This window comes from Macaca thibetana, chromosome 1, assembly GCF_024542745.1.
Source record: "Macaca thibetana thibetana isolate TM-01 chromosome 1, ASM2454274v1, whole genome shotgun sequence".
Taxonomy (NCBI): Eukaryota; Metazoa; Chordata; class Mammalia; order Primates; family Cercopithecidae; genus Macaca; species Macaca thibetana.
In genome coordinates, this window is record NC_065578.1 from 170,072,173 (window position 1) to 170,098,951 (window position 26,779).

Below are 26,779 nucleotides of genomic sequence, written 5' to 3' on the forward strand. Positions count from 1 at the left end.
TTTATGTTGCCCTAGGCCAGGTTGCCTGACTTGATGAGTGTGCAATGTAACCAGGGATTTTTCTCTTTTCTCCACCACTGTGCTCAGGAAGACTGCAAGAATCCCTAAAACTTGCTACAGTATTCATATTTTTTGACTATGTACTCTATCTAAAGGCACTCATGCACTCATTTCAAAGAAAAAATAAACCTAAATCCATTATATCAGCTGTCTGGGCCTAGAAAATTAAGTCTTTGATCAAACTAGTACATCTTGGTATTAGAAATACCAATGGTTTAGGAACAATAATCTTATAGTCTTAAGTTACCAAGTAACAATCAAGTTTAGGCCTTCTATTTAGGAGGACCTGACAATTCAGAACACAGGATGGCAAAAGGAAGAGGGAAAAAGGATGCAGTGCCAGGTAACTGTAGTCTTCACAACTGAGAGCAAAAAGTCTCAATGAAAGAGTGACGGAATGCTTGACTTAGGCAAGTGGGGTATACAAGATGGTTCCCGGGTTGTCAAAAAAATGACAAGAACTGAAAGAGAATTCTTTTCATTTATGTTAACTGGGATGAACTACTCATCTCTCGGATCTTAGCATATTTAAGGTAGGAACACATAAAAGGCGCTATAACCTGCAGTAAGGTTGGCTCACTAATCCTCTCTTCTTCCCTAACCTATTTGTACAGTTCCGCTCTTTTAATCTGTCATCAAACTCAACAGTCTCTCTCCCATCAACTGCTTGTCTTTCTATTGTAAGTCTTTTCTCAACTTGGCTGACAATACAAAAAAAAACTCTTTATCATATGCTGTTATAAATCAGTTGGATATCTTAGCATAAATATTACTCATTATAAGAAATTTTCTTTAAAAAAAAAAAAAAGTTCCAAAAATCAGCCAGGCACAGTGGCTCACGCCTGTAATCTCAACACTTTGGGACGCCGAGGTGGGCCAATCACTTGAGGTCAGGCGTTCGAGACCAGCCTAGTCAACACGGTGAAACCCCATCTAAACTAAAAATACAAATATTAGCCAGGTGTGGTGGCACACACCTGTAGTCCCTGCTGCTGGGTAGGCTGACGCAGGAAAATCACTTGAACCCAGGAGATAGAGGATGCAGCAAGTCGAGATGCCACTGCACTACAGCCTGGGCGACAGAGAAAGACTCTGTCTCAAACAAAACAAACAAAAATCAACTCTGTTTAACATTAAGCAACCAAAAATTCATAAAAATTTTTATTCTTCCAACACTAACAAATACATCTTTTTTCACTTATTAAAAAATATTGATTGAGTGTGGTGGCATGCAGAACAATGGTCCTCCAAAGATCTCCATGCACCTTAGCCCCCAGAACCTGTGAATATTCTAACATTACATGGCAAAGTTACTTTGCAGAGAGCTTTAAAATAGGGAGATTTTCCTGATTGGCCCAGTATAATCACATGGACCCTTAAGAGGAAAGGAGAAGAGTCAGAGAGAAACACAGCAGAAGAGAAGAACAAGGGAGAATCAAAGCATGAAAGGGACTGTATCCACCACTGCTGATTTTCAAGATGAAGGAGGCCGTGAACCAAGTGGCCTCCTGAAGGTTGAATTAGCCCTCAGTTTACATCCAGCAAACAAACAGGGACCTCAGTCTTAAAATCACAAGGAACTGAATTCAATCAACAACCTCAATAAACCTGGAAGTGGGTCCTTCCCCTAAGTTTCCCAAAAGAAACACATTCCTGCTGACACCTTGACTTTAGTCTGTGAGACTCTTAAGTGGAGGCCTCTCCCTAAGCCACGATATACCTGAACCTTGGATTTACAGAACTGTAAGAGAGTGTTTTAAGCTGCCAAACTTGTGGTAATTTGTTACTGCAACAATAGAAAATGAAGAGACGAAGTATCTACTTTGTCCCAAGAACTCTGCCAGGTACTGGGAATATAGCTGATTGATTGATAACCTGATAGCTGGGACATAGGCTCAACCATGCGCAGTGTTCGGCAGAGGCTAGTTCTTTCTTGATCCTGTTTGCTAATAGTTCTTAAAGCAATTTGCTTGCCAGTGTGTGCCTCAGTCTCCACAGTTGGAAGATAGCAGTAATCACACAGGGCTCTTCTCTGGAGGTGTAAACACTTGTGAGTTACCATCCATATAGTCCTTGGATAACCTGTGAAGACTTAGCTGCCTCCTGATGCTGAAATGCATCTCCCACAAAATGCGGCTGTGCCCCCTACGCTCACAGATGTGGTTTGCAAAGATGTTGCCTCCAGTTCAGGGTATAGCACTTACTTGATGAGATAATTAGACATCAAAAGTAACTCAACAAAAACAAAAGATGACAAATAGGATCTAAGCAAAAGAGCTTCCACACAGCAAAAGAAACTGTCAACAGAGTAAACACAAAACCAACAAAATATGGGAAAATTTTTGCAAACTATGCATCCAACAAAGGTCGAATATCCAGCATCTATATGGAACTTAACAACGACAACAACAACAAAAAAAAACATTAAAAAGTAGGGCAAACGGCATGATCACTTTTCCAAAGAAGACGTACATGTGGCCAACAATCACATGAAAAAAGGCTCAACATCACTAGTCATTAGAGAAACGGAAATCGAAACCACAATGAAGATACCATCTCATGCCAGTCAGAATGGCTATTATTAAAAAGTCAAAAAACAAGATGCTGGCAAAGTTGTGTAGAAAAAGGCAGGCTTACACATTGTTGGTGAAAGTGTAAATTAGTTCAATCATTGTGAAAGAAACTGTGGAAATTCCTACAAGACCTAAAGACAGAAATACCACTTAACCCAGCAATCTCATTACTGGGTATATACTCAAAGGAATATAAATCATTCCATTATAAAGACACGTGCATGTGTATATTCACTGCAGCACTAGTCACAGTAGCAAAGACATATAATCAACCTAAATACCCATCAATGATAGACTGGATAAAGAAAATGTTACATATACACCATGGAATACTATGCAGTGATAAAAAAGAATGAGATCATATCCTTTGCAGGGACATGGATGGAGCTAGACACTATTCTCCTTAGCAAACTAACGCAGGAACAAAAAAACAAATACCACATGTTCTCACTTATAAATGGGAGCTAAATGATGATAACGCACAGATACACAGAGGGGAACCATACACACTGAGGCCTATCGGAGGGTAGAGGGTAGAGAGAGAAGATCAGAAAAAATAACTAATGGGTCCTACGCTTAATACCTGGGTGATGAAATAATCTGTACGAAAAACCCCCATGACACAAGTTTACATATGTAACAAACCTACACATGTACCCCTGAACTTAAAAGTTTAAAAAAAAAAAATTACAATTACAAAAGGGATCACACTAAGAAAAAATACTCTTTGGGATTTTATTTTCAAAAACTCATTTGGAAACACATCTTACAGCATTGCCTCTTACTGCTTTATAAAACCCAAATTCATCATTAACAATTTTCATTTAATATTCTTGCATCTCATAAGATAAACAGGAAAGTAATTTTATCTACAGTACATAGGTATCAGCCATTATGCCACTACCTCCATTCTTACAAATTTATTTCATTTTTTATTTGTTTTGAGACAGTGTCTTGCTATGTCACCCAGGCTGGGCGCAGTGAGGGTGCAGTGATGTGATCTTGGCTCACTGCGACCTCTGGTTCCTGGGCTCAAGTGATCCTCCCACCTCAGCCTCTTTAATAGCTGGGATCACAGGTATGTGCCACCACGCCCAGCTAATTTTTGTATTTTTAGTAGAGACAGGACTTCACCATGTTGGCCAGGCTGGTCTCGAACTCCTGGCCTCAAGTGATCCAACCACCTCGGCCTCCCCAAGTGCTAGGATTATAGGTGTGAGGCACCATACCCGGCATCATTCTCACAAATTTATTGTAAAAGTTCGCATTTTTACTTAATGCATATGCCAGGTATGGGTGTGTTTAAATAGCATCCTTCCTAAAATTCATCTAAACACCAATTTCTAAAGACATAAAATTAGACAAGTACTAATTACTTGAATTAGAAATAAACAGTTGCCTCCATATCCATCATAAAAATTTAAGTCAAGAGTAACCAAAACACAGCAGTGAGCCAAATACAGGCCACTACTTGTTTCTGTATGGCACACAGGCCAAGACTGGATTTTACACTTTCAAACGGTTGAAAAAAAAATCTAGATAATCAAAAATACTGTTTAAAATGTAAAAATTATATGAAATTCAAATTTCAGCATCCATAAAGATTTACAGTAATGCAACCAAATTCATTCATTTACCTATTGCCGATGACTGCCTAACAGCAGAGGTCAGCTGGACGCGATGGCTCAAGCCTGTAATCCCAGCACTTTGGGAGGCCAAGGTGGGTGGATCACCTGACGTCAGGTGTTTGAGACCAGCCTGGCTAACTTGGTAAAACCTGGTCTCTACTAAAAATACAAAAATTAGCCAGCCGTGGTGGCAGGCACCTGTAATCCCAGCTACTCAGGAGGCTGAGGCAAGAGAATTGCTTGAACCCGGGAGGTGCAGGGTGCAGTGAGCCAAGATTGCACCACTGTACTGAAGCCTGGGCAACAGAGTGAGACTCTGTATCAAAAAAAAAAAACACACACACACACACGAAAAATAGTATGTTCTTTAATGTACAGTAAAATTAGATGGCAAAGCACTGTTTACCATCTAATGCAATGACACTACAAGTGTGCTAAAAGAATACCATATAAATATCACCAGACTAAGCACTCCTCACAACATTCCCAACTCACATGAAAGGAATGGTCAGAAAAATTTAAAAATTTAAAATGGAGTATCTCATCACAAAATTTCTTTACAAAAATTAAAAAATTAACATTAGGCTGCGAAGCAAATTTGAGAGGTTCCATGTTAGCCAAGTAAGGAAAACGGTTAATCTATAGTTAATTAATTAAATTTGATTTGATTAAAGCAGTCAAAAAAATGTATTCAGAGAAAATAACCTTGTTTTAGACTACTGGCCTTTCACTACTGCTTAAAGAGTTGAGGTCATGGTGCAGCAACATCAACTGTCAATCAGAAGTCAAGGCAAATGACTGAGTGGTTTTCTTTGGCTCTTGTTAACATGTTACTAATACCACTCAGTTGCTGTTTATTTGAGGAGTCCAAGTCATGTTTTTGAAGTGGCTGAGAAATTAGCCTCTATGAGTAGTTTACATAAAACAACTACAGGCAGGAATAATTTCAAAGTAGTTCAGAAAACACTAATGAAGTACAACCTCAAGGGGAATCTATTAAGACTCTGATGCTACCAAACAAACAGTAGTTAAAACTATGTGTGGAGCTGAAAACAACTTAGATGGGCAAATTTAGTCCACCTAAGAATTCTACTAGATTATTTTCTTGATTATTTGCAGATTTATCACTGCCAAAGGAGGGTTATGTAGAAGTTGCCCAATTACATAGTTAATGAATTTTGAAATAATACATAAAATCTCATTATAAACCGGCATTGATGAATTTGCAATCAATTTTGGTAACAGAGAACACTAACTTGGAACTTCAACTAAGCAAAATGTTATCCCTCACACCCAAAAAGAAATTCCACTATTCTCATTATCAAACCAGTATTACAGATTATCATGCATTGTACTTGTCATTAAAAATCTGTGACCAGCCTGACCAACATAGAGAAACCCTGTCTCTACTAAAAATCAAAACTAGCCGGGCGTGGTGGCACATAACTGTAATCCCAGCTACTCGGGAAGGCTGAGGCAAGAAAATCACTTGAACCTCGGAGGCTGAGGTTGCGGTGAGCCGAGATTGCTCCATTGTACTCCAGCCTGGGCAACAAGAGCAAAACTCAGTCTCAAAAAAAAAAAAAAAAAAAAAAAAAAATTGTGAAAATTTGATTTATCTCTTGTTACATAAGTACCTACATAATTTCTGTGATTTTGTCTATCAGCCTGTAAGCCTAAAACACTTAAGTTTCCAGCCCTTGAAAGAAGAGGTTTGTCAATCCCCAATTTAAATCATTACATTCAAACCATTTTAAATCACTATAGACTAAAAAACATAAAGAAATAATGAAAACACACTTAAGGCTGGGCGCAGCTGTTCACACCTGTAATCTCTGCACTTTGGGAGGCCAAAGCAGGAGGATCGTTAGAGACCAGCCTGGGCAACATGGTGAACCCTGTGTCTACAAAATATACCAAAATTAGCTGGGCACAGCAGTGCATACCTGTGATCCCAACTGAGGTGGGAGCAGTGATTGAGCCCAGGAAATAGAGGCTCCAATGAGCTCTGACTGCACAACTACACTGCAGCCTGGGTGACGGAGCAAGACTCTTGTTTTCAGAAAGAAAGAAAAAATGCACTTAAACTATACAAACTCCTGCTATATTACTACTTTTGCTCATACTTGACTCTTCATTTTTATATTCTCATTAAAAATAATTTCACATTAAAGTTTCTAAGAGTTCAGCTTAGACAACAAACACTGAATGGTTTTGTAAACTAGGTTTTATGACTAACTTGGTAATTGTTTTTTAACAAAGTCAACCTAAAATTACAAGGCATAACCAGAACTTACATATAAAACTCATAGTGAGGTCAGACTATAGCGGGGCATGCCCAAGATGGCTGAATAGGAACAGCTCCAGCCTCCAGCTCCCAGCGTGAGCGACAGAGAAGACAGGCGATTTCTGCATTTTCAACCGAGGTACCGGGTTCATCTCACGGGGGCGTGTCAGACCTTTGGCGCTGGTCAGCGGGTGCAGCCCGACCAGCGAGAGCTGAAGCAGGGCAAGGCATCGCCTCACCTGGGAAGCGCAAGGGGAAAGGGAATTCCTTTTCCTAGCCAAAGGAAATTGAGACACACAACACCTGGAAAATCGGGTAACTCCCACCCTAATACTGCCCTTTACCAAGGGTCTTAGAAAATGGCACACCAGGAGATTAAATCCCACACCTGGCCACAGGGTCCCACGCCCACAGAGCCTCCCTCATTGCTAGCACAGCAGTCTGAGATCTAACTGCAAGGCAGCAGCCACGCTGGGGGAGGGGAGTCCACCATTGCGGAGGCTTGGGTAGGTAAACAAAGCCACCGGAAAGCTCAAAATGGGTGGAGGCCACCACAGCTCAAGGAGGCCAGCCTGCCTCTGTAGACTCTACCTCTACGGACAGGACAGCAGAAACCTCGGCAGAAGTAAATGCCCCTGTCTGACAGCTTTGAAGAGAGCAGTGGATCTCCCAGCACAGAGGATGAGATCTGAGAACAGACAGACTGCCTGCTCCAGTAGGTCCCTGACCCCTCAGTAGCCTAACTGGGAGACATCACCCACTAGGTGCAGACCGACACATCACACCTCACATGGCGGGGTACACCCCTGAGACAAAGCTTCCAGAGCAAAAATCAGAGAGCAACACTCGCTGTTCAGCAATATTCTACCTTCTGCAGCCTCTGCTGCTGATACCCAGGCAAACAAGTTCTGGAGCGGACTTCAAGCAAACTCCAACAGACCTACAGTTGAGGGTCCCAACTGTTAGAAGGAAAACTAACAAACAGAAAGGACACCCACACCAAAACCCCATCAGTACGTCACCATCATCAAAGACCAAAGGCAGATAAAACCACAAAGATGGGAAAAAGCAGCGCAGAAAAGCTGGAAATTCAAAAAATCAGAGCGCATCTCCCCCTCCAAAGGAATGCAGCTCATCGCAAGCAATGGAACAAAGCTGGACAGAGAATGACTTTGACGAGTTGAGAGAAGAAGGCTTCAATCAATCAAACTTCTCAGAGCTAAAGGAGGAACTATGTAACCAGTGCAAAGAAACTAAAAACCTTGAAAAAAGAATGGATGAATGGATAACTAGAATAATCAATGCAGAGAAGACCTTAAAAGAACTGACAGAGATGAAAACCATAACACGAGAACTACGTGACAAACGCACAAGCTTCAGTAACCGACTCGATCAACTGGAAGAAAGAGTATCAGCGACTGAAGATCAAATGAATAAAATGAAGCGAGAAGAGAAGTGTAGAGAAAAAACAGTAAAAAGAAAGGAACAAAGCCTCCAAGAAATATGAGATTACGTGAAAAGACCAAATCTACCTCTGATTGGGGTGCCTGAAAGTGACGGGGGGAAAATGGAACCAAGTTGGAAAACACTCTGCAGGATATCATCCAGGAGAACTTCCCCAACCTAGTAAGGTAGGCCAACATTCAAATTCAGGAAATACAGAGAATGCCACAAAGATACCCCTTGAGAAGAGGAACTCCAAGACACACAATTCTCAGATTCACCAAAGTTGAAATGAAGGATAAAATGTTAAGGGCAGCCAGAGAGAACAGTCGGGTTACACACAAAGGGAAGCTCATCAGACTAACAGCAGATCTCTCGGCAGAAACTCTCCAAGCCAGAAGAGAGTGGGGGCCAATATTCAACATTCTTAAAGAAAAGAATTTTCAACACAGAATTTCATATCCAGCCAAACTAAGTTTCATAAGTGAAGGAGAAATAAAATCCTTTACAGACAAGCAAATGCTTAGAGATTTTGTCACCACCAGGCCTGCCCTACAAGAGATCCTGAAGGAAGCACTAAACATGGAAAGGAACAACAGGTCCCAACCATTGCAAAAACATGTCAAAATGTAAAGTCCATCGATGCTAGGAAGAAACTGCATCAACTAAAGAGCAAAATACCCAGCTAATATAATGACAGGATCAAGTTCACACATAACAATATTAACCTTAAATGTAAATGGACTAAATGGTCCAATTAAAAGACACAGACTGGTAAATTGGGAAAAGAGTCAAGACACATCAGTGTGCTGTATTCAGGAGACCCATCTCACATGCAGAGACATACATAGGCTCAAAATAAAGGGATGGAGGAAGACTTATCAAGAAAATGGAAAACAAAAAAAGCAGGGGTTGCAATCCTAGTCTCTGATAAAACAGACTTTTAAACCATCAAAGATCAAAAGAGACAAAGAAGGCCATTACATAATGGTAAAGGTATCAATTCATCAGGAAGAGCTAACTATCTTAATATATATGCACCCAATACAGGAGCACCCAGATTCATAAAGCAAGTCCTTAGAGACTTACAAAGAGACTTAGACTCTCATGCAATAATAATGGGAGGCTTTAACACCTCACTGTCAACATTAGACAGATCAACGAGACAGAAAGTTAACAAGGATATCCAAGAATTGAACTCAACTCTGCACCAAGCAGACCTAAAAGACAGCTACAGCACTCTCCACCCCAAATCAACAGAATATACATTCTTCTCAGCACCACATCACACTTATTCCAAAATTGACCACATAGTTGGAAGTAAAGCACTCCTCAGCAAATGTAAAAGAACAGAAATTATAACAAACTGTCTCTCAGATCACAGTGCAATCAAACTAGAACTCAGGACTAAGAAACTCAATCAAAACTGCTCAACTACATGGAAACTGAACGACCTGCTCCTGAATGACTACTGGGTACATAATGAAATGAAGGCAGAAATAAAGATGTTCTTTGAAACCAATGAGAACAAAGACACAACATACCAGAATCTCTGGGACACATTTAAAGCAGTGTGTAGAGGGAAATTTATAGCACTAAATGCCCACAAGAGAAAGCTAGAAAGATCTAAAATTGACACCCTAACATCACAATTAAAAGAATTAGAGAAGCAAGAGGAAACACATTCAAAAGCTAGCAGAAGGCAAGAAATAACTAAGATCAGAGCAGAACTGAAGGAGATAGAGACACAAAAAACCCTCCAAAAAAATCAATGAATCCAGGAGCTGGTTTTTTGAAAAGAGCAACAAAATCGATAGACTGCTAGCAAGACTAATAAAAAAAAAAGAGAGAAGAATCAAACAGATGCCATAAAAAATGATAATGGGGAGATCACCGCCGACCCCACAGAAATACAAACTACCATCAGAGAATACTATAAACACCTCTACGCAAATAAACTAGAAAACCTAGAAGAAATGGATAATTTCTGGGACACTTACACTCTCCCAAGACTAAACCAGCAAGAAGTTGAATCCCTGAATAGACCAATAGCAGGCTCTGAAATTGAGGCAACAATTAATAGCCTACCACCCAAAAGAAGTCCAGGACCAGACGGATTCACAGCCGAATTCTACCAGAGGTACAATGAGGAGCTGGTACCATTCCTTCTGAAACTATTCCAATCAATAGAAAAAGAGGGAATCCTCCCTAACTCATTTTATGAGGCCAACATCATCCTGATACCAAAGCCTGGCAGAGATACAACAAAAAAAGAGAATTTTAGACCAATATCCCTGATGAACATTGATGCAAAAATCCTCAATAAAGTACTGGCAAAGCAAATCCAGAAGCACATCAAAAAGCTTATCCACCATGATCAAGTGGGCTTCATCCCTGGGATGCAAGGCTGGTTCAACATACTCAAATCAATAAACATAATCCAGCATATAAACAGAACCAGAGACAAAAATCACATGATTATTTCAATAGAGGCAGAAAAGGCCTTTGACAAAATTCAACAGCCCTTCATGCTAAAAACTCTCAATAAATTTGGTATTGATGGAACGTATCTCAAAATAGTAAGAGGTATTTATCACAAACCCACAGCCAATATCATACTGAATGGGCAAAAACTGGAAGCATTCCCTTTGAAAACTGGCACAAGACAGGGATGCCCTCTCTCACCACTCCTATTCAACACAGTATTGGAAGTTCTGGCTAGGGCAATCAGGTAAGAGAAAGAAATAAAGGATGTTCAGTTAGGAAAAGAGGAAGTCAAATTGTCCCCGTTTGCAGATGACATGATTGTTATTTAGAAAACCCCATAGTCTCAGCCCAAAATCTCCTTAAGCTGATAAGCAACTTCAGCAAGCAAAGTCTCAGGATACAAAATCAAAAATCACAAGCATTCTTACACACCAGTAACAGACAAACAGAGAGCCAAATCATGAATGAACTCCCATTCACAATAGCTTCAAAGAGAATAAAATACCTAGGATCCAATTTACAAGGGATATAAAGGACCACCTCTTCGAGAAGAACTACAAACCACTGCTCAGTGACATAAAAGAGGACACAAACAAATGGAAGAACATACCATACTGATGGATAGGAAGAATCAATACTGTGAAAATGGACATACTGCCCAAGGTAATTTATAGATTCAATGCCATCCCCATTAAGCTACCAATGACTTTCTTCACAGAATTGGAAAAAAATGCTTTAAAGTTCATATGGAACCAAAAAAGAGCCTGCATTGCCAAGACAATCCTAAGCCAAAAGAAGAAAACTGGAGGCATCACACTACCTGACTTCAAACTATACTACAAGGCTACAGTAACCAAAACAGCATGGTACTGGTACCAAAACAGAGATATAGACCAATGAAACAGAACAGAGCCCTCAGAAATAATACCGCACATCTACAACCATCCTGTCTTTGACAAACCTGACAAAAACGACAAATGGGGAAAGGATTCCCTATTTAATAAATGGTGCTGGGAAAATTGGCTAGCCATAAGTAGAAAGCCGAAACTGGATCCTTTTCTTACTCCTTATACGAAAATTAATTCACGATGGATCAGAGACTTAAATGTTAGACCTAAAACCACAAAAACCCTAGAAGAAAACCTAGGTAATACCATTCAGCACATAGGCCTGGACAAGGACTTCATGTCTAAAACACCAAAAGCAATGGCAACAAAAGCCAAAATTGACAAATGGGATCTAATTAAACTAAAGGGCTTCTGCACAGCAAAAGAAACCACCATCAGAGTAAACAGGCAACCTACAGAATGGAAGAAAATTTTTGCAATCTACTCATCTGACAAAGGGCTAATATCCAGAACCTACAAAGAACTCAATCAAATTTGCAAGAAAAAAACAACCGCATCAAAAAGTGGGCAAAGGATATGAACAGACACTTCTCAAAAGAAGACATTCATACAGCCAACAGACACATGAAAAAATGCTCATCATCACTGGTCATCAGAGAAATGCAAATCAAAACCACAATGAGATACCATCTCACACCAGTTAGAATGGCAATCATTAAAAAGTCAGGAAACAACAGGTGCTGGAGAGGATGTGGAGAAATAGGAACACTTTTACACTGTTGGTGGAACTGTAAACTAGTTCAACCATTGTGGAAAACAGTGTGGCGACTCCTCAAGGATCTAGAACTAGAAATACCATTTGACCCAGCCATCCCATTACTGGGGATATACCCAAAGGATTATAAATCATGCTGCTATAAAGACACATGCACACGTATGTTTACTGCGGCACTATTCACAATAGCAAAGACTTGGAATCAACCCAAATGTCCATCAGTGACAGACTGGATTAAGAAAATGTGGCACATATACACCATGGAATACTATGCAGCCATAAAAAAGGATGAGCTCGTGTCCTTTGTAGGGACATGGATGCAGCTAGAAACCATCATTCTCAGCAAACTATCACAAGAACAGAAAACCAAATACCGCATGTCCTCATTCATGGGTGGGAATTGAACAATGAGATCACTTGGACACAGGAAGGGGAACATCACACACCAGGTCCTATTGTGGGGATGGGGTAGGGGGGAGGGATAGCATTAGGAGATATACCTAATGTAAATGACGAGATAAGGGGTGCAGCACACCAACATCACACATGTATACATACGTAACAAACCTGTACGTTGTGCACATGTATCCTAGAACTTAAAGTATAATTAAAAAAAACCGAAAACTCATAGTGAAAGGATGGCTGGCTTATTTTTACAGGCAAACACCAAATATCAATACAGCGTAAGTAAATAAGGGCACATATAAAAACGGTAGGTTGTTCCTTACAGACCAAATGTTAGCATGCTCAGTTTAAGTGTACCAGTGGAGACCTCAACCACATTTTGATCAATTTTATGCATATGTGGGAGGGAGAGAGGTATGAATGCATGTCCATGCATCCATGTGAGAAAGAGAGAAAAAGAGTAATTAATTTCTTCTATTGCTGAAAATGGTTCTGGTAATTTCACTAAATACACTATATGTAAATATAACCAAATGAGTAAAATGCAAACAAAACTTTCTACACAATCCACCAATTATTCTTATGAAAAATATTTCATGCTTTGCATTTATGCTGTGTGGATCTTCACATCTTTCAAATATGTCACAGCAGAATTTTTTAATCTGGCCATCCTGAGACTATGTAAAACGTTCATCCCAACATAGAATTATTACTTATCTACTGATACATAAAGTCTTCTTTATACTTCTCTATTTGTACTTTACAATGATACTACTTTATTTGTACTTTAACCATATTGGATTTTTTACTCATATTGACTGCATTCTAAATCTTAAGTAGTTTTATACAACGCTAGGAAACACTTAAATTGTAATGTCTTTGCAGCACTGAAATTACTATTTGGGAGGGTGAGGTTTAAGTAACCTCATTAATTTGACTATCAACCTGTAATAAGTAAAAGGCAGAGAAAGTGATTTCCATGCTGAGGAAAGTGGCATACACCTGCAGACTCAGGTACAGAGTTCAAGTCCAACCTGGGCAACATAGTAAGACCCCATCTCTTTAAAAAGAAAGATTTCCAAAACCCAGCAGGAAATCCCTGCTCTTCTCTTCCCTTCCAAATCAACAAAACTAAATGTGACTAATCCTAAATTTATAGCTCAAACTTGCAGCAAGGTCATTCTATTGCTCCTAACCTCTCCTGTAATAAATCAGATCCTTTGGATATCTACGTTATGACTCCCAAATTCAAAAGAGCTAGTTCCCTCACCAACACTTTTTAACAAATCAAATAGAATGGAATGAAACACAGTCCTGAAGTTGACTCAGTAATCTATACATCTAAAGAAATAATACATCATATCATCTGGCAAGGGATTAGTCAGACACAACAAGGAACAGAAATCACAATGGCAAATCAAAACCTATCTAAGCAGTGCCCAAGGGGACAGGTACCCTGGCCTTGCAACAAGTCTTTTTTCAATGAAGAGTTAAAAATAACAGACTACTTTAATACCCCTAAACATTTGAAGGATATAACTTATTATACGCTCATTGCACAGTGTACTGTGATTTCCAATGTAGCTTTACACAGAGAACATGTGCTAGATGTGAGAATCCAGTGCCCTTGTTAATTACATTTATCACTGCAAATTAATAAATCAGCATTTGATTTCAAATGCTACTCTCATAAGCTTAATTAACATGAATCAATTTCTCATGGTATACTAACATTATCCAGTTTCTCAGCCTTTCTCTGGGCTACGGCAAATTACTAACGTAATGCCACCCTATGAGACAACTCAGGATTCAGGCAGCTGATCAACCATAGGCAACAAAACCTCTGCACATCCATTCATCACCAGCAGTTATTTCTCCTTTGATCTGTTATAAACAAAACACGTTGACTGAAATTATTCAGACACTTAGAACCAGTTACTACGTACTGTGGACTGGTCTTCGATGATCTACAAGAGGGTTCTAATATAAAATGTAAATGTAATACTGCCAACATGACATAATGAAGCATAGTTTTATAAAATCTAGTATACCAGGCCAGGTATGGTGGCTCACACTTGCAATCCCAGCACTTTGGGAGGCCAAGGCAAGCCGATCACTTGAGGTCAGAAGTTCAAGGCCAGACTGGCCAACATGGCGAAACCCCGTTTCTGCCAAAAAGTACAAAAATTAACTGGGCGTGGTGGCGGGTGCCTGCAATCCCAGCTACTCAGAAGACTGAGGCAGGAGAATAGCATGAACCCGGGAGGCAGGGGTTGCAGTTGATCCAGATAGCGCCACTGCACTCCAGCCTGGGTGACAAGAGTGAGACTCCATCTCAAAAACAAAAAAAAAAAAAAAAAAAAAAAAAAGAAACTACTATAGCCTTTTTACACTGAGGTTTAAAGCTTTAAAAAAAGTTATACAAAATTTTCAAAAATATTAATAATGACTCAGAAAAGTTAGAAATAATACAAATGTCTATCACAGGTGCCCCGAAATTGGTATCTATCAATTTATTGGAAAGTATTAGATCATTTATATCTACTGTACTTAACCTAGGTAAAGAAAAATATTTTCCAATATCAAGTTATTTAAACAGTTACGTTTTTGAAGTTTCTTCTTAAAGTAACTTCTTTTTTTGTGGGGGGAGGGTCTCGTTCTGTTGCCCAGGCTGGAGTGTGGTAGCGCAATCATGGCTCACTGCAGCCTTGACCTCCTGGGCTTAAATCAATCTGCCTGCCTCAGCCTCCTGAGTACCTGGGACTACAGGCGCACACCACCATGCCTGGCTAATTTTTGAATTTTTTTTGTAGAGATGGAATTTTGCCAAATAGGCTCAAGGAATCCACCTGCCTCAGCCTTCCAAAGTGCAGGGATTACAGGCATGAGTCACTGCGCCCAGTCTGTTAACTTTTCTAGGAGGGAAAAACATAAATAATATATACACACATGCACGCACACGCACACACATGCACGCGCGCGCGCACACACACACCCCAAAGTTCTTGATGAATTATAATGTACCTATAAATTTACTATCAGAATAACTGGTAATTATTCTGTCATTCTATTTAAAACTCAGTAATTCCTAAGGATACTGTGAAATACCTTGCATAGCTAGATAAGTTACTAAAATATTATAATCCTATCAGAAGCTGAATGGGGGGTTACTTTCTAAAAGCCATCTACATACAGAACACAAGTAAGAATTCAGTAACTTCTCAAAGATCAAAGAGCTGCTTTATTTTAGTTTTCAAGTTTGGTATAATGAAATATATTAGGAATTCAATTCCAGAATATTTATGGCACCACACATAAGACAGAAATGACAAAAAGACACTGTAGAAAAACTGGAGCAGCTATCCAAAAATACCAAATTTGGGGAGGTAAATGATTAAAGGATTGATAACATCCAGAATTCACTGTAGAGGATGATAAAAGGCTGAATCAATTCTAATTGTAATATGTAAAAATGTTAAACTGGTGGGGCGCGGTGGCTCACGCCTATAATCCCAACACTTTGGAAGTCGGAGGCAGCAGATTACTTGAGGTCAGGAGTTTGAGACCAGCATGGCCAACAAGGTGAAACCACATCTCTACTAAAAACACAAAAAATCGCCAGGACGTGGTGGCGCACGCCTGTAGTCTCAGCTACTCAGGAGGCTGAGGCAGGAGGATCACTTCAACCTGGGAGGCAGAGGCTGCAGCGAGCTGAGATCGTGCCACTGCACTCCAGCCTGAGCGACAGAGTGAGACTCTGTCTTTTTATATATATATATCTGTGTGTACATACATATGTGTGTGTACATATATGTAGTTAAATTGACTTGATTTCAAAATAAAACTCTAATTTGATCTTATATACAGTTGCAAAAATCTAAATATAAGAATAAAAGCTTTTTCAATGACACCCATAAAATATGACAAGTTCAACAGTGAGAGAGTTATGAGAGTTCTATGGTATGACTTTTGTCTCTAATTAAAACAAAAGATCTTAAAATTTTTCATTTCTAAGCATTTCAAAGTTACTATGTCTTCAATGGATTCAGTGCAAAGCACCATTCTGAAATTTCAAATAAGAACTTAGTTTCTAAATAGCAAGATCTGTCCAGTCCAGAAGCAAGTAAGAGTTTAAAAACAGGTATTTAAAAAAACATGGGAACAGTCACTCACAGAGGAACATGAGAAGCAGGAAAGACAAGAAGAACAACACTAAAAGAAACAGCCATCAAGAAAAAGACCTGGAAAAGAAACCAAAACTTAGAATTAAAGATCAAATGAGGTCTGGTAGGATGGGGGGAGGGGATGGGATGAACTAAGTAGATAATCCAATGAATACTAAGACAATTAATTTAAAAAAATTTGAATGCAGGAATTATAAGATTAAAAAGTCACTCAAAAATCTAAATCAATTTACAAAGACCCAGAAATTGATCTAACAAACTAAAGTTCAGCCAGCAACAGCCAATGGAAAAGTTCCCATCAAGGACATACCCAAACACCCAAATACAGTATGTTATTAAATATACTAGGGTTTTTTCATACGAACCAATTGATTAAAACATCTGTCATAAAGTTAATGGGAATATTAAAAGATTAATCTGTGTTCAAAATAATAAAGAGAAATACAGAAAATAAAAACATTTGTATGTTAAAGAACAGTAGTGGTTAATCTAAAAATACAAGGAGAAGTGGGAAATTAAAAGTCATAAAATATGTTTAACACTGACAATAATTTTGTTAAAACTGAATTAGTTACACTGATGCAGGTAAATAGAAATTGGAATAAAAAGCTCTATTAAGTTGAAAGAAAACTAAAATATTTGTGCAATTCTGAGAGTCATATATAACTACAGCATTATATACTAAACTATAAGAGAATATATGTAACTGCCGGGCGCGGTGGCTCACGCCTGTAATCCCAGCGCTTTGGGAGGCCGAGGCGGGCGGATCACAAGGTCAGGAGATCGAGACCACGGTGAAACCCCGTCTCTACTAAAAATACAAAAAATTAGCCGGGCGCGGTTGTGGGCGCCTGTAGTCCCAGCTACTCAGGAGGCTGAGGCAGGAGAATGGCGTGAACCCGGGAGGCGGAGCTTGCAGTTAGCCAAGATCGCGCCACTGCACTCCAGCCTGGGCGACAGAGCGAGACTCCGTCTCAAAAAAAAAAAAAAAAAAAAAAAAAGAGAATATATGTAACCAAAATGATGTTTCATAGAATAAATTTTTATTATTTAACAAACTATATTTCCAAACTGGTTTCTATGTTTCCTATTCTTACAAGGATCAATATTACAGCATTTTAAAACAAAATGATATCAAATTTATTATTAAAAATTACACAATGATTTCAAGATTACTCTGATACATGTGGCAACAATAACTTTCTTTCTAAAATAAATCTCAAGTGTTCTGTGATTGTGGCATGAACTCCATAGTCATTGGTAGAATAATTTTAAAAGTCATGTTACAGATATTAACTAAAACCTCTAATATGTTTTGGGTAAACTAATAGTTATTCTTTAACAAAATGCAAAGCTAAATTGAGTTCACTTATACAGGCTTACACAAAATCTATCAACCAGTGTGCAATGGATTTTCAATAAACCTCAGTTAAGATATATAAACTAAACCACATAAAAATAATCTTCGCTTTACATGTATTAAAATTCCCTGACATGAATTAGTATGTTGTTGCTGTAATTCATTTTTCTTGAAGTACATTAGCACCAAAATGCTACTAATGCTGACAAAATGTTAAGGTTAAATCAGATTCTAATACTTCTTACCACAAGGAAGGCATGAAATGATTTAATATTTACCCATCTAAATAAGTGTTCAGTCTAAATACTAGCCAATTAAAGAGTATATCTGTATTATTCAGTATAAAATGCTTACAAAATATTATATATGGTTAACATAAAAACATTTATGCAATAACTACAATCAATTCCATACTACAATCAAAAAGCAGTGAAAGGAGGCCGGGCACAGTGGCTCACGCCTGTAATCCGAGCACTCAGGGAGGCTGAGGCAGGCAGATCACGTGAGGTCAGGAGTTCGCGACCAGCCTGGCCAATGCAGTCTCTCCTAAAAATACAAAACCCCGTCTCTACTAAAAATACAAAAATTAGCCAGTCGTTGTGGTGCACACCTGTAATCCCAGCTACTTGGGAGGCTGAGGCAAGAGAATCACTTGAACCCAGAAGATGGAGGTTGCACTGAGCTGAGATCATGCCACTGCACTCCAGCCTTGGTGAGACAGTGAAACTCCGTCTCAAAAAAAAATAATAAAATAAAATAAATCTTTAAAGAAGCAGTGAAAAGGGCAATGCTAAACAAGCTATAATCGGATACATTTAAACCTCAAAACAAATCCCTAAGGAAGTTATATCACCTTTCTGATGAGAAAGCTGAAGCTTAATTTGCTATAACAAACAGGCCAACAAATCATAATAGAAAGTTCTCTCTTCTCCCTCCCTTACATTAAGACTTGGTCCAAATCTATAACCAGAACATTATCTGCCCCAAAAAGTTGGAAAAAATCACAAAGGGGAAAATTACTATGAAAGGGATATAAAGGATTTTTTATGAGTACCATTTGTTGAGCCTCTTTGTGTTAAAAGAGAAAAAAAATGGCCTATTCACTTTAGTGATGGCTTCTTAGAAAAGTCTATGAAAATGCATATCTAACAAAAAACTGTATACAACACATAATACGTTAATACGGAAGTATTACTTCATGTAACAGTAGGTATATAAACTTTCAAAACTTAAGGGATACAATGGACTATTATATACATGCTATTTTAATTTTTACATTTTGTAAACAGTTTTTACATATATAAAAAAACTAATGTGTCATTTAAGGGGTACACCTTTATACTGCTAGGCGGACACATGATAGAACCACTTTGTTCCCTGAAATATCAAAACAAGCACCAAGTTTTGAAAATTGCTTAAACTGTAATATAATATTCTCAAATAGAAAAATACGCCAGTCTAAACACAGAGTACAGAAAAAAACATTTTATAAAAGTAATATTCCTACTTATAATTCTGTAACTATATATTAAAATCCTGAACACTTTATATACTTTTCAGATGAAAGTTACTTAATTTTTTTTTTATTTTTAGAGACAGGGTCTCACTGCTTTGCATAGGCTGGTCTCAAACTCCTGGCCTCCAGCTATCCACCTGCCTCAGCTTCCCAAAGTGCTAGGATTATAGGCATGAGCTACCATGCCTGTCCAGAAAGTCAGTAACTTAAAATTAAAGAAATTACATTTCTTTCTATGTATGAGTCCTAACAGATGGAAAAAGCCAACCTAGTTATTACCCTCTATATAACTTATTTGCGGCTACTTTCTCTCAAAGGTAAAATGTCTCTGCTATAAGATAAACATACATAGCTGTTGCAAAAATATCCCAATTACTTGAAAGAAAAAAGACGATCATAACATTTATATAAACTAGTCTTCATAACTTTCAATGAAAATTGTATCATTAACAATACTAAATACATATATTACATATATTAATAAATATAATAAATTACAAGTACAATAAAGCTATATAGTTGCCGACATTTACACATACATCCAACTGAGTTTACAGAATCATAAATTAATAATACAAGTAGCTACCATTTGTTAAGCCTCTTTGTACTAAGCATTTTACACAGTGTCTCCTTTAATCTTCAACAATACTATGACATAAGTTCTATTATATATATTATAAAATAAAAACAAAATAACTGATAGAAAGATTAAATAACTTCCTCAACTTCACAAGCAGGAGAATGAATGGTAGAACTGAAAATCAAAGCCAGCACTGACTTCAAAGCCTCATATTTGTTGTATTTCCAACTGATTAACTTATCTTTAACAAACTGGTACTGCCTCTAGAGCAGGAATTTCAAACCGGATGGCCAAAACAATCTATAGATATAGTAGAAATAAGTAAAGAAGGCTAAATAAAAGATAACAAAGTAATAAGGCCTGTGGCAATCTAGAGAAAACCTCTTATCTAGAGGAGGTAGCTCCTGCTCAGGTGGATGTGGCTGTTGCCATGTGAGACTACAGACCCAGTACCCATTCATGCCAGATAGATTTTAAGGAAGCTGGAAATGTAGACTGTTCATGTGACAAGCTCTAATTTGTAAATGGTGGTGAGTAAGATAAAAATTTAAATTACAATGGATGCCTAATAAAACGTTATCTGTGGCCACATTTAGATTGGCAAAATGAATGATTCCAGAAGTAAGCTAAAATGCTTCTGGATGATCTACGTTACCATCTTCTTCTTCCTGCCTGTTCATAAATATACTGCCTGTTCATAATATTTATGAACAGGCAGGAAGAAGAAAAAGAAACTTTCCTACAAGCATCCTAAAAATATACATAATAACCAGTCTTCTTTCAAATCTTTCTACTCCCCATGCTCTCCCCATCACAGGGCTTTTACTCCTGCTTTTTGTTCACTGTTCCTAAAATGTGTTTTCCTGTCATCACCAAGTTAAATCCTACACAAACTTCTGATCTTATTCAAGCATTAACTCCTTAATGAAGTATTCTAACTCCTGCAACAAATCCAATTTTAGGCTCTTGTTGCACAATATACCTCTAATACTTGGCATAGTCACAATTTTATAGTATGACTAATGTGTCCCTCCCCAACCAGATCATTAAGTCCATAAGAACATGTCTGGTTTTGTTCATCGTTGATGTCCCAGCACTCGACACCCTGCAAGGCACACAGCATGCACTCAAGAAATACTTGCTAAAGGAAAGAGGAAGAAGAGGAAATAGAGCCCTAAGGAAGACAGCTTTTAAAAATTCTCCATTATCTGCAGGGCTGAACTCTACACTCAACTCCAGAACATTACTGCTACTACAGCACTCTCGTAACAATTCAAGCAGAGATGAACAAAGTAATCAACAACCAAATGGGAATGAAGAAAGCTTTATAAAACAGTGGTGGGGTGGGGAAGGTGCTAATGTATGTGTTCCTGCTTTTAAGAATATAACCTGGTTGACAGCCTGAGATTCTGCATCCTCCTGAGAATTGATGGTGATAATATTACACCTCTAACAAAATGTATAAAACTACCTAAGTTTACTCACTATCAAAAAAATTGTTCCCCAAAACATACTCATTGTAACAACGATGATGACTATTGGAATAAATTCAAGCAAAGATCTTAAAGGAAACCTTTTAATCTCTATAATTGCAGGGTGTGAGATGCTTCCTCAAAAATGAAGACAGTAAAGGTAATCAAGAGTCAATGATACTCACTAAGAACAAATAGAGGTTAGAGTTTGTAACCCTTCCAGTTAAATATGAACAGGCTAGACAGGTTAAAATGAAGTGGTTCTCAATGCAACCACCAAATCCTTATTAATAAGAGTGAACTGTGATCACCATCTTCTAATTCTCCAGTGGAACCATAAATTGGTTCCTTGCTACTATACAACTAACAAAAACAGGTCTTCATCATATTCTCTCATTTACTATACAATAAAAACTTTGTCAAGTGACATTCTTTGTCTAATATGACCCTTTCACAAAACGAAACCATGAAAATATATTGTTATTTCCCCCACTGAATGGTTTCTACCTCCACATAATTCTGAGATAGCTTTACTTAACCTGATTCTATGAAACACTAGTTCTTTCCAAGAATACTCCCTAGGTGTTAGGGTAGGGGCAAACTCAGCGGGTTAAATAAGCTTAGAAAGACTGCATATTCTTCCAATTTAGATACTCATACATTAAAAACAATGAGATTCGTGAACCACAAAATCTGTTTAATATAGTGGAGTTTTTTTGTTTGTTTTTGAGACAGAGTCTCACTCTGTCACCCAGACTGGACTGCAGTGGCTTAATCTTGGCTCACTGCAGCCTCCGCCTCCTGAGTTCAAGCAATTCTCCTACCTCAGCCTCCGGAGTAGCTGGGATTACAGGTGTGCGCCACCACGTCCTGGCTAGTTTTTGTATTTTTAGTAGATGGGGTTTTGCCACATTAACCAAGCTGGTCTTGAACTCCTGGCCTCAAGTGATCTGCCTGCCTTGGCCTCCAAAGTGCTGGGATTACAGGCATGAGCCACTGCGCCTGGCCTAACCTAGTGTTTCTTAAATATTATAGAACCCAAGTAACAAATTTGGGGAAAAAGCTCCAAACTGGGAAAAGTTCTCTATCGAATCAACAATTTCATGGCTTGGGCCTCTGGAATCTTTACTGTGAAACATATTTCATGGCCTAAGTCAAAAGTTAACCAGAAAACCAACTACACAAATTTGTAACTTTAAAGATACCTGGGTTTCTGTTGCCATAAGTTTGAATAATTCTTATTTTCATAAAATATTATCAAAGCACTCTCCCTGGGGCCTTTACTTGTATAAAAACTTTCACTACTTCATGATTCTTATGAAATGTGATTACCAAAACATATATCCTTCTCTATAAAATATATAGGAAATAATCTATCTGCATAAAAATATTCTAGCTGTCTGCATAATTTAGTCTTGCATGTATCAGAAATCTGATGTTTAACTTAAAAGATACATAGATTGATTCTAATTTTACTAACTATGTATATTAACCAGGCATATCAAAACATTGGAGAACAATGGCAGCAAAAATGAACTATACATAAATTAGAAAGGAAGTTACATCTGGGCAGCAAAGCCTTTTAACATGTATTTAACATCCTTGTATGTCTGGGTGGATACTATAATGGAGAAACTTTCTTGACTGGAGAATAAGGTAGAAAGTTGGTGCAACTCACGAGCTCACAAATAGGTAGTAATTCCAAAGCAGAAAAGAAGAGAAAAAAATATTAAATTGGAAACGTAAGTCTGAGACACAACTTAAAAATAATTATCTGAGAACTTCAAAGCTTTCAAGTTCAAATTTCTCTAGGTATTAATTCTAATAACTGCATAAATCAGATCACAAACAACACAGATATTCAAACTGGGTATTAATATAACTATCAGCAATTTAACCATTTTTAGTCTTTCTGTTGCATTCCTACACAATGCTTTTTTCATGATTATTCTTTAAAAATGACACAGCATGAATTTGCTTAAATTCACCTCTCTTTTTCAGCATACTTCAGTACATTGCTTAAATTCACCTGTCTTTCAGTGTATTTAGCACAGTCTCTGATGATGTAACAGAATCATGTCATTCTCATACTGATCAATGAAGAAGCTATCCTTAAATTTTAGAAAACCTGCTCTGTACAAAGGACCACTATAAAAACCATCACAGATTTTACTATTTGCAAAGAAGCTCAGATAATAAAACCATTTCATGGCATTTCAGAGCTACAGGGATGGATGAGAAAAGCAAAACAACAATAACAAAAATAACAAAAAACTTACTTTGATGGCTCCCCAAGGATAACAACTTCATTCTACGACTAATTCACTTAGGGAATGATCAGCGGGCAAATCCTGTCGCACTTAGGGAAATGATTAGTAGGCAAGTTCTGTTCCCAAGAAGTCAATAACCAAATCATGTAAGAATTTAAAACTAAATCTTTAGCCATGAATTATATATTGAAGTCAGGAAGAACCAGGCAGACTGCATAAGATAGGAGTATCTAATCCCTCATGACTTTTGCCCTAATTCTCTAAACTCTAACAACACTGGCCGCCTTGCTGTTGCCCAACTGGACCTCAGTCTTGATCTCTGCCTTGACGCAGAGGAATGCAATCCAAGTCTCTGCTCAACTGTTACCTCCTGAGAGAAGTATCTCTGACTTCTCATCTAAACAAGCCTCATCTGATTTATTCACAGCTGTATGACCAGCAACAAGGACAGGATCCGACACAAATGCTCAATAAGTACTTCTTGAATGAATTCATTAATCTACATATAATTTAATAATACAGAAACAAAGAAACAAATCTGATGACAATTTAAAAACAAGTATATTAACAAAACATCTGATATCCAATCCCAATTTGAAGTCCAGAAAAAAACAGACTTAAAATCAGATCTCTATACTTGCTATTGGCTTTTGGAAATGAGTGAGTAAAACATGAAAAATTCCACGTAGGTATAAAGTTATATGTTAGTTCTGAGAAATCACAGCACTTATATAATGATTCCATGTTACATAGAGTCCATAAAGATCTGATGATTCACAAGCAAAGACAAAAGTTTGGTTATTAGTGTCTTAAGTATACTCTATTTAATACACATCATAGTATTTTAAAAGTATAATCTAGAATATAAACAAAAGTATAAAAGGTATAACGATCTAGAATATAAATATGCAAAATGAGATTACTAGAATCCAATCCAATCATTAACTAAATAAAAATTAAAAGTGTTAAATATGGCTTGGTCAGAATATATAGAAATAACCATTTTTAGGAGGTTAAAAAAAGAAAGTTTGCTAAACGTGAACCAAAGGCTTATATTCACAGATACCCAAGTATTTAGTTCTGTTAATTACATACTCTGTAAGCATTATAATCACTATAATCCATCTCTTTAAAGAGCGTAAGACATTACATTTTTAAAAACAAAGAATATTATGCCAAAAAGCTCTCCCAAACTGACCTCCTAACTTAATGGTTTTAAATACTGACCAGGTGGCACTGCCCTACTTGCAAGTTAATCGAATCAGCTTTTGTTTACATATATTCAACTTAGTTTGAAGGAAAAGAAACACGAAACAGGATACCCATTAATCAATACACCACACAGATCAATCAGCACAAGTGATCAACAAAGAAAAATGTTTGAAATAAAAAATATAAGAGAATATTTTCTTCAACATGTGCTACTCACATAAAATCCCTGGAACAAAAGAAATCTACAGCCAAATTAACTTACCGTTACAGATTTCAGTGTCATACCATGGTAGGTTCCCATAGTGTCAATTTTGAAGCCTTCCGTTTCTATGAAAAAAAGAGGCTTACTGTTAAGATTTTATAGATCATGTATCTTATGACCTATAACAAATCTAAAGTAATAATCTACATTGAATGTCATGGTTCAATAGTATAACAAAGCCTTGAATCTACTATGTAAAATTAAATTCCATATTTGTGAAGATAAAAACTTTAGAAAGGACACTAGGGTAAAAAATACTAATATATTAAATACAGACCAGCAAGCCTATTGTGTAGAAGCTGGTTAAGACTATCTCTGCAATTACGTTCAAAAATTAGATTGAATATTTTATAACCCCCAAATTACTTACTACTAATACTCAATGACAGTACCATTAAAAGCACCTAATACCATGAGAAGACCCAAAGTTATAAAAAGTAGTGTTCCAAAGTTTCAGTCATAGGCATATACTTATTTTTATATACATACATACATATATATACACACACACATTTTTTTTTTCTTTTGAGATAGGGTCTCACTCTGTCACCTAGCCTGGAATACAGTGGCACAATCTCAGTTCACTGCAACCTCTTCTCCCATCCCTCCTCCGCAGGTTCAAGCAATCCTCCCACCTCAGCCTCCTGAGTAGCTAGGACCACTGGCATGCACCACTGAACCCAGCTATTTTTTTGTATTTTTGGTAGAGATGGGGTCTTGCCATCTTGGTCAGGCTGGTCACAAAGTACTGAACTCAAGCAATCCTCCTGCCTCCACCTCCAAAAGTGCTGGGATTACAGGTGTGAGCCACAGCAATCAACCATATTATATATTTTATAGACAGCAGTGTTGTAAATAATGATTGGAGTGCCAGGACAGAATCCCAATATGCCTTTCTGCAAAGGCAAATATTTTACATACTGCGAGCCTTAAAATCTCTGTCACAACTACCCAATTCTGTATCTGTAGCGCAAAAACAGAATAAACAATATATGTGATCAAATGGGGACAACCCAATTTGGCCCATGGAGGGTTATATTTAGTTTTGGAGATGTAATTTACCAACCTCTGCTTTATATAATTCATTCCCCAAGAAAAACATTGAATATTATAACGAAAGAATGGACGTAGTCTTTCTATGGCACATATCCAGTGCATGCCTTTATCAACTAAATGAAGTCAGCACACAAAATTCATTGCATCAAGGCAACATATCATTTTTAAAATACTTAAGATTTCAGATTATGCATAAAAATATCATTAACTTCCAGCTGCTTCTACTTAATATTTTCATGAATCAAGTCATGATGAATGAAGATTCCAAGAGGAAGTTACACTGACATTAGTCTCACCTCACAACTGCAGAAATGGTTCACTATTGCATTAGCCACAATATCACGTAGACCATCACAAAATA

The 26,779-nt window shown here is 37.6% G+C and overlaps 1 protein-coding gene across 2 annotated transcripts in view; it reads right to left on the bottom strand.

Annotated features, from left to right (window-relative positions):
• Positions 1-26,779, bottom strand: part of CDC73 (cell division cycle 73) — a 145,696-nt gene that overhangs the window by 90,428 nt on the left and 28,489 nt on the right. For both annotated transcript variants that reach the window (XM_050782830.1, XM_050782841.1), the window contains exon 10: positions 25,363-25,427. In XM_050782830.1, the coding sequence (XP_050638787.1) occupies positions 25,363-25,427 (65 nt within the window). The remainder of the gene's footprint in view (positions 1-25,362; positions 25,428-26,779) is intronic.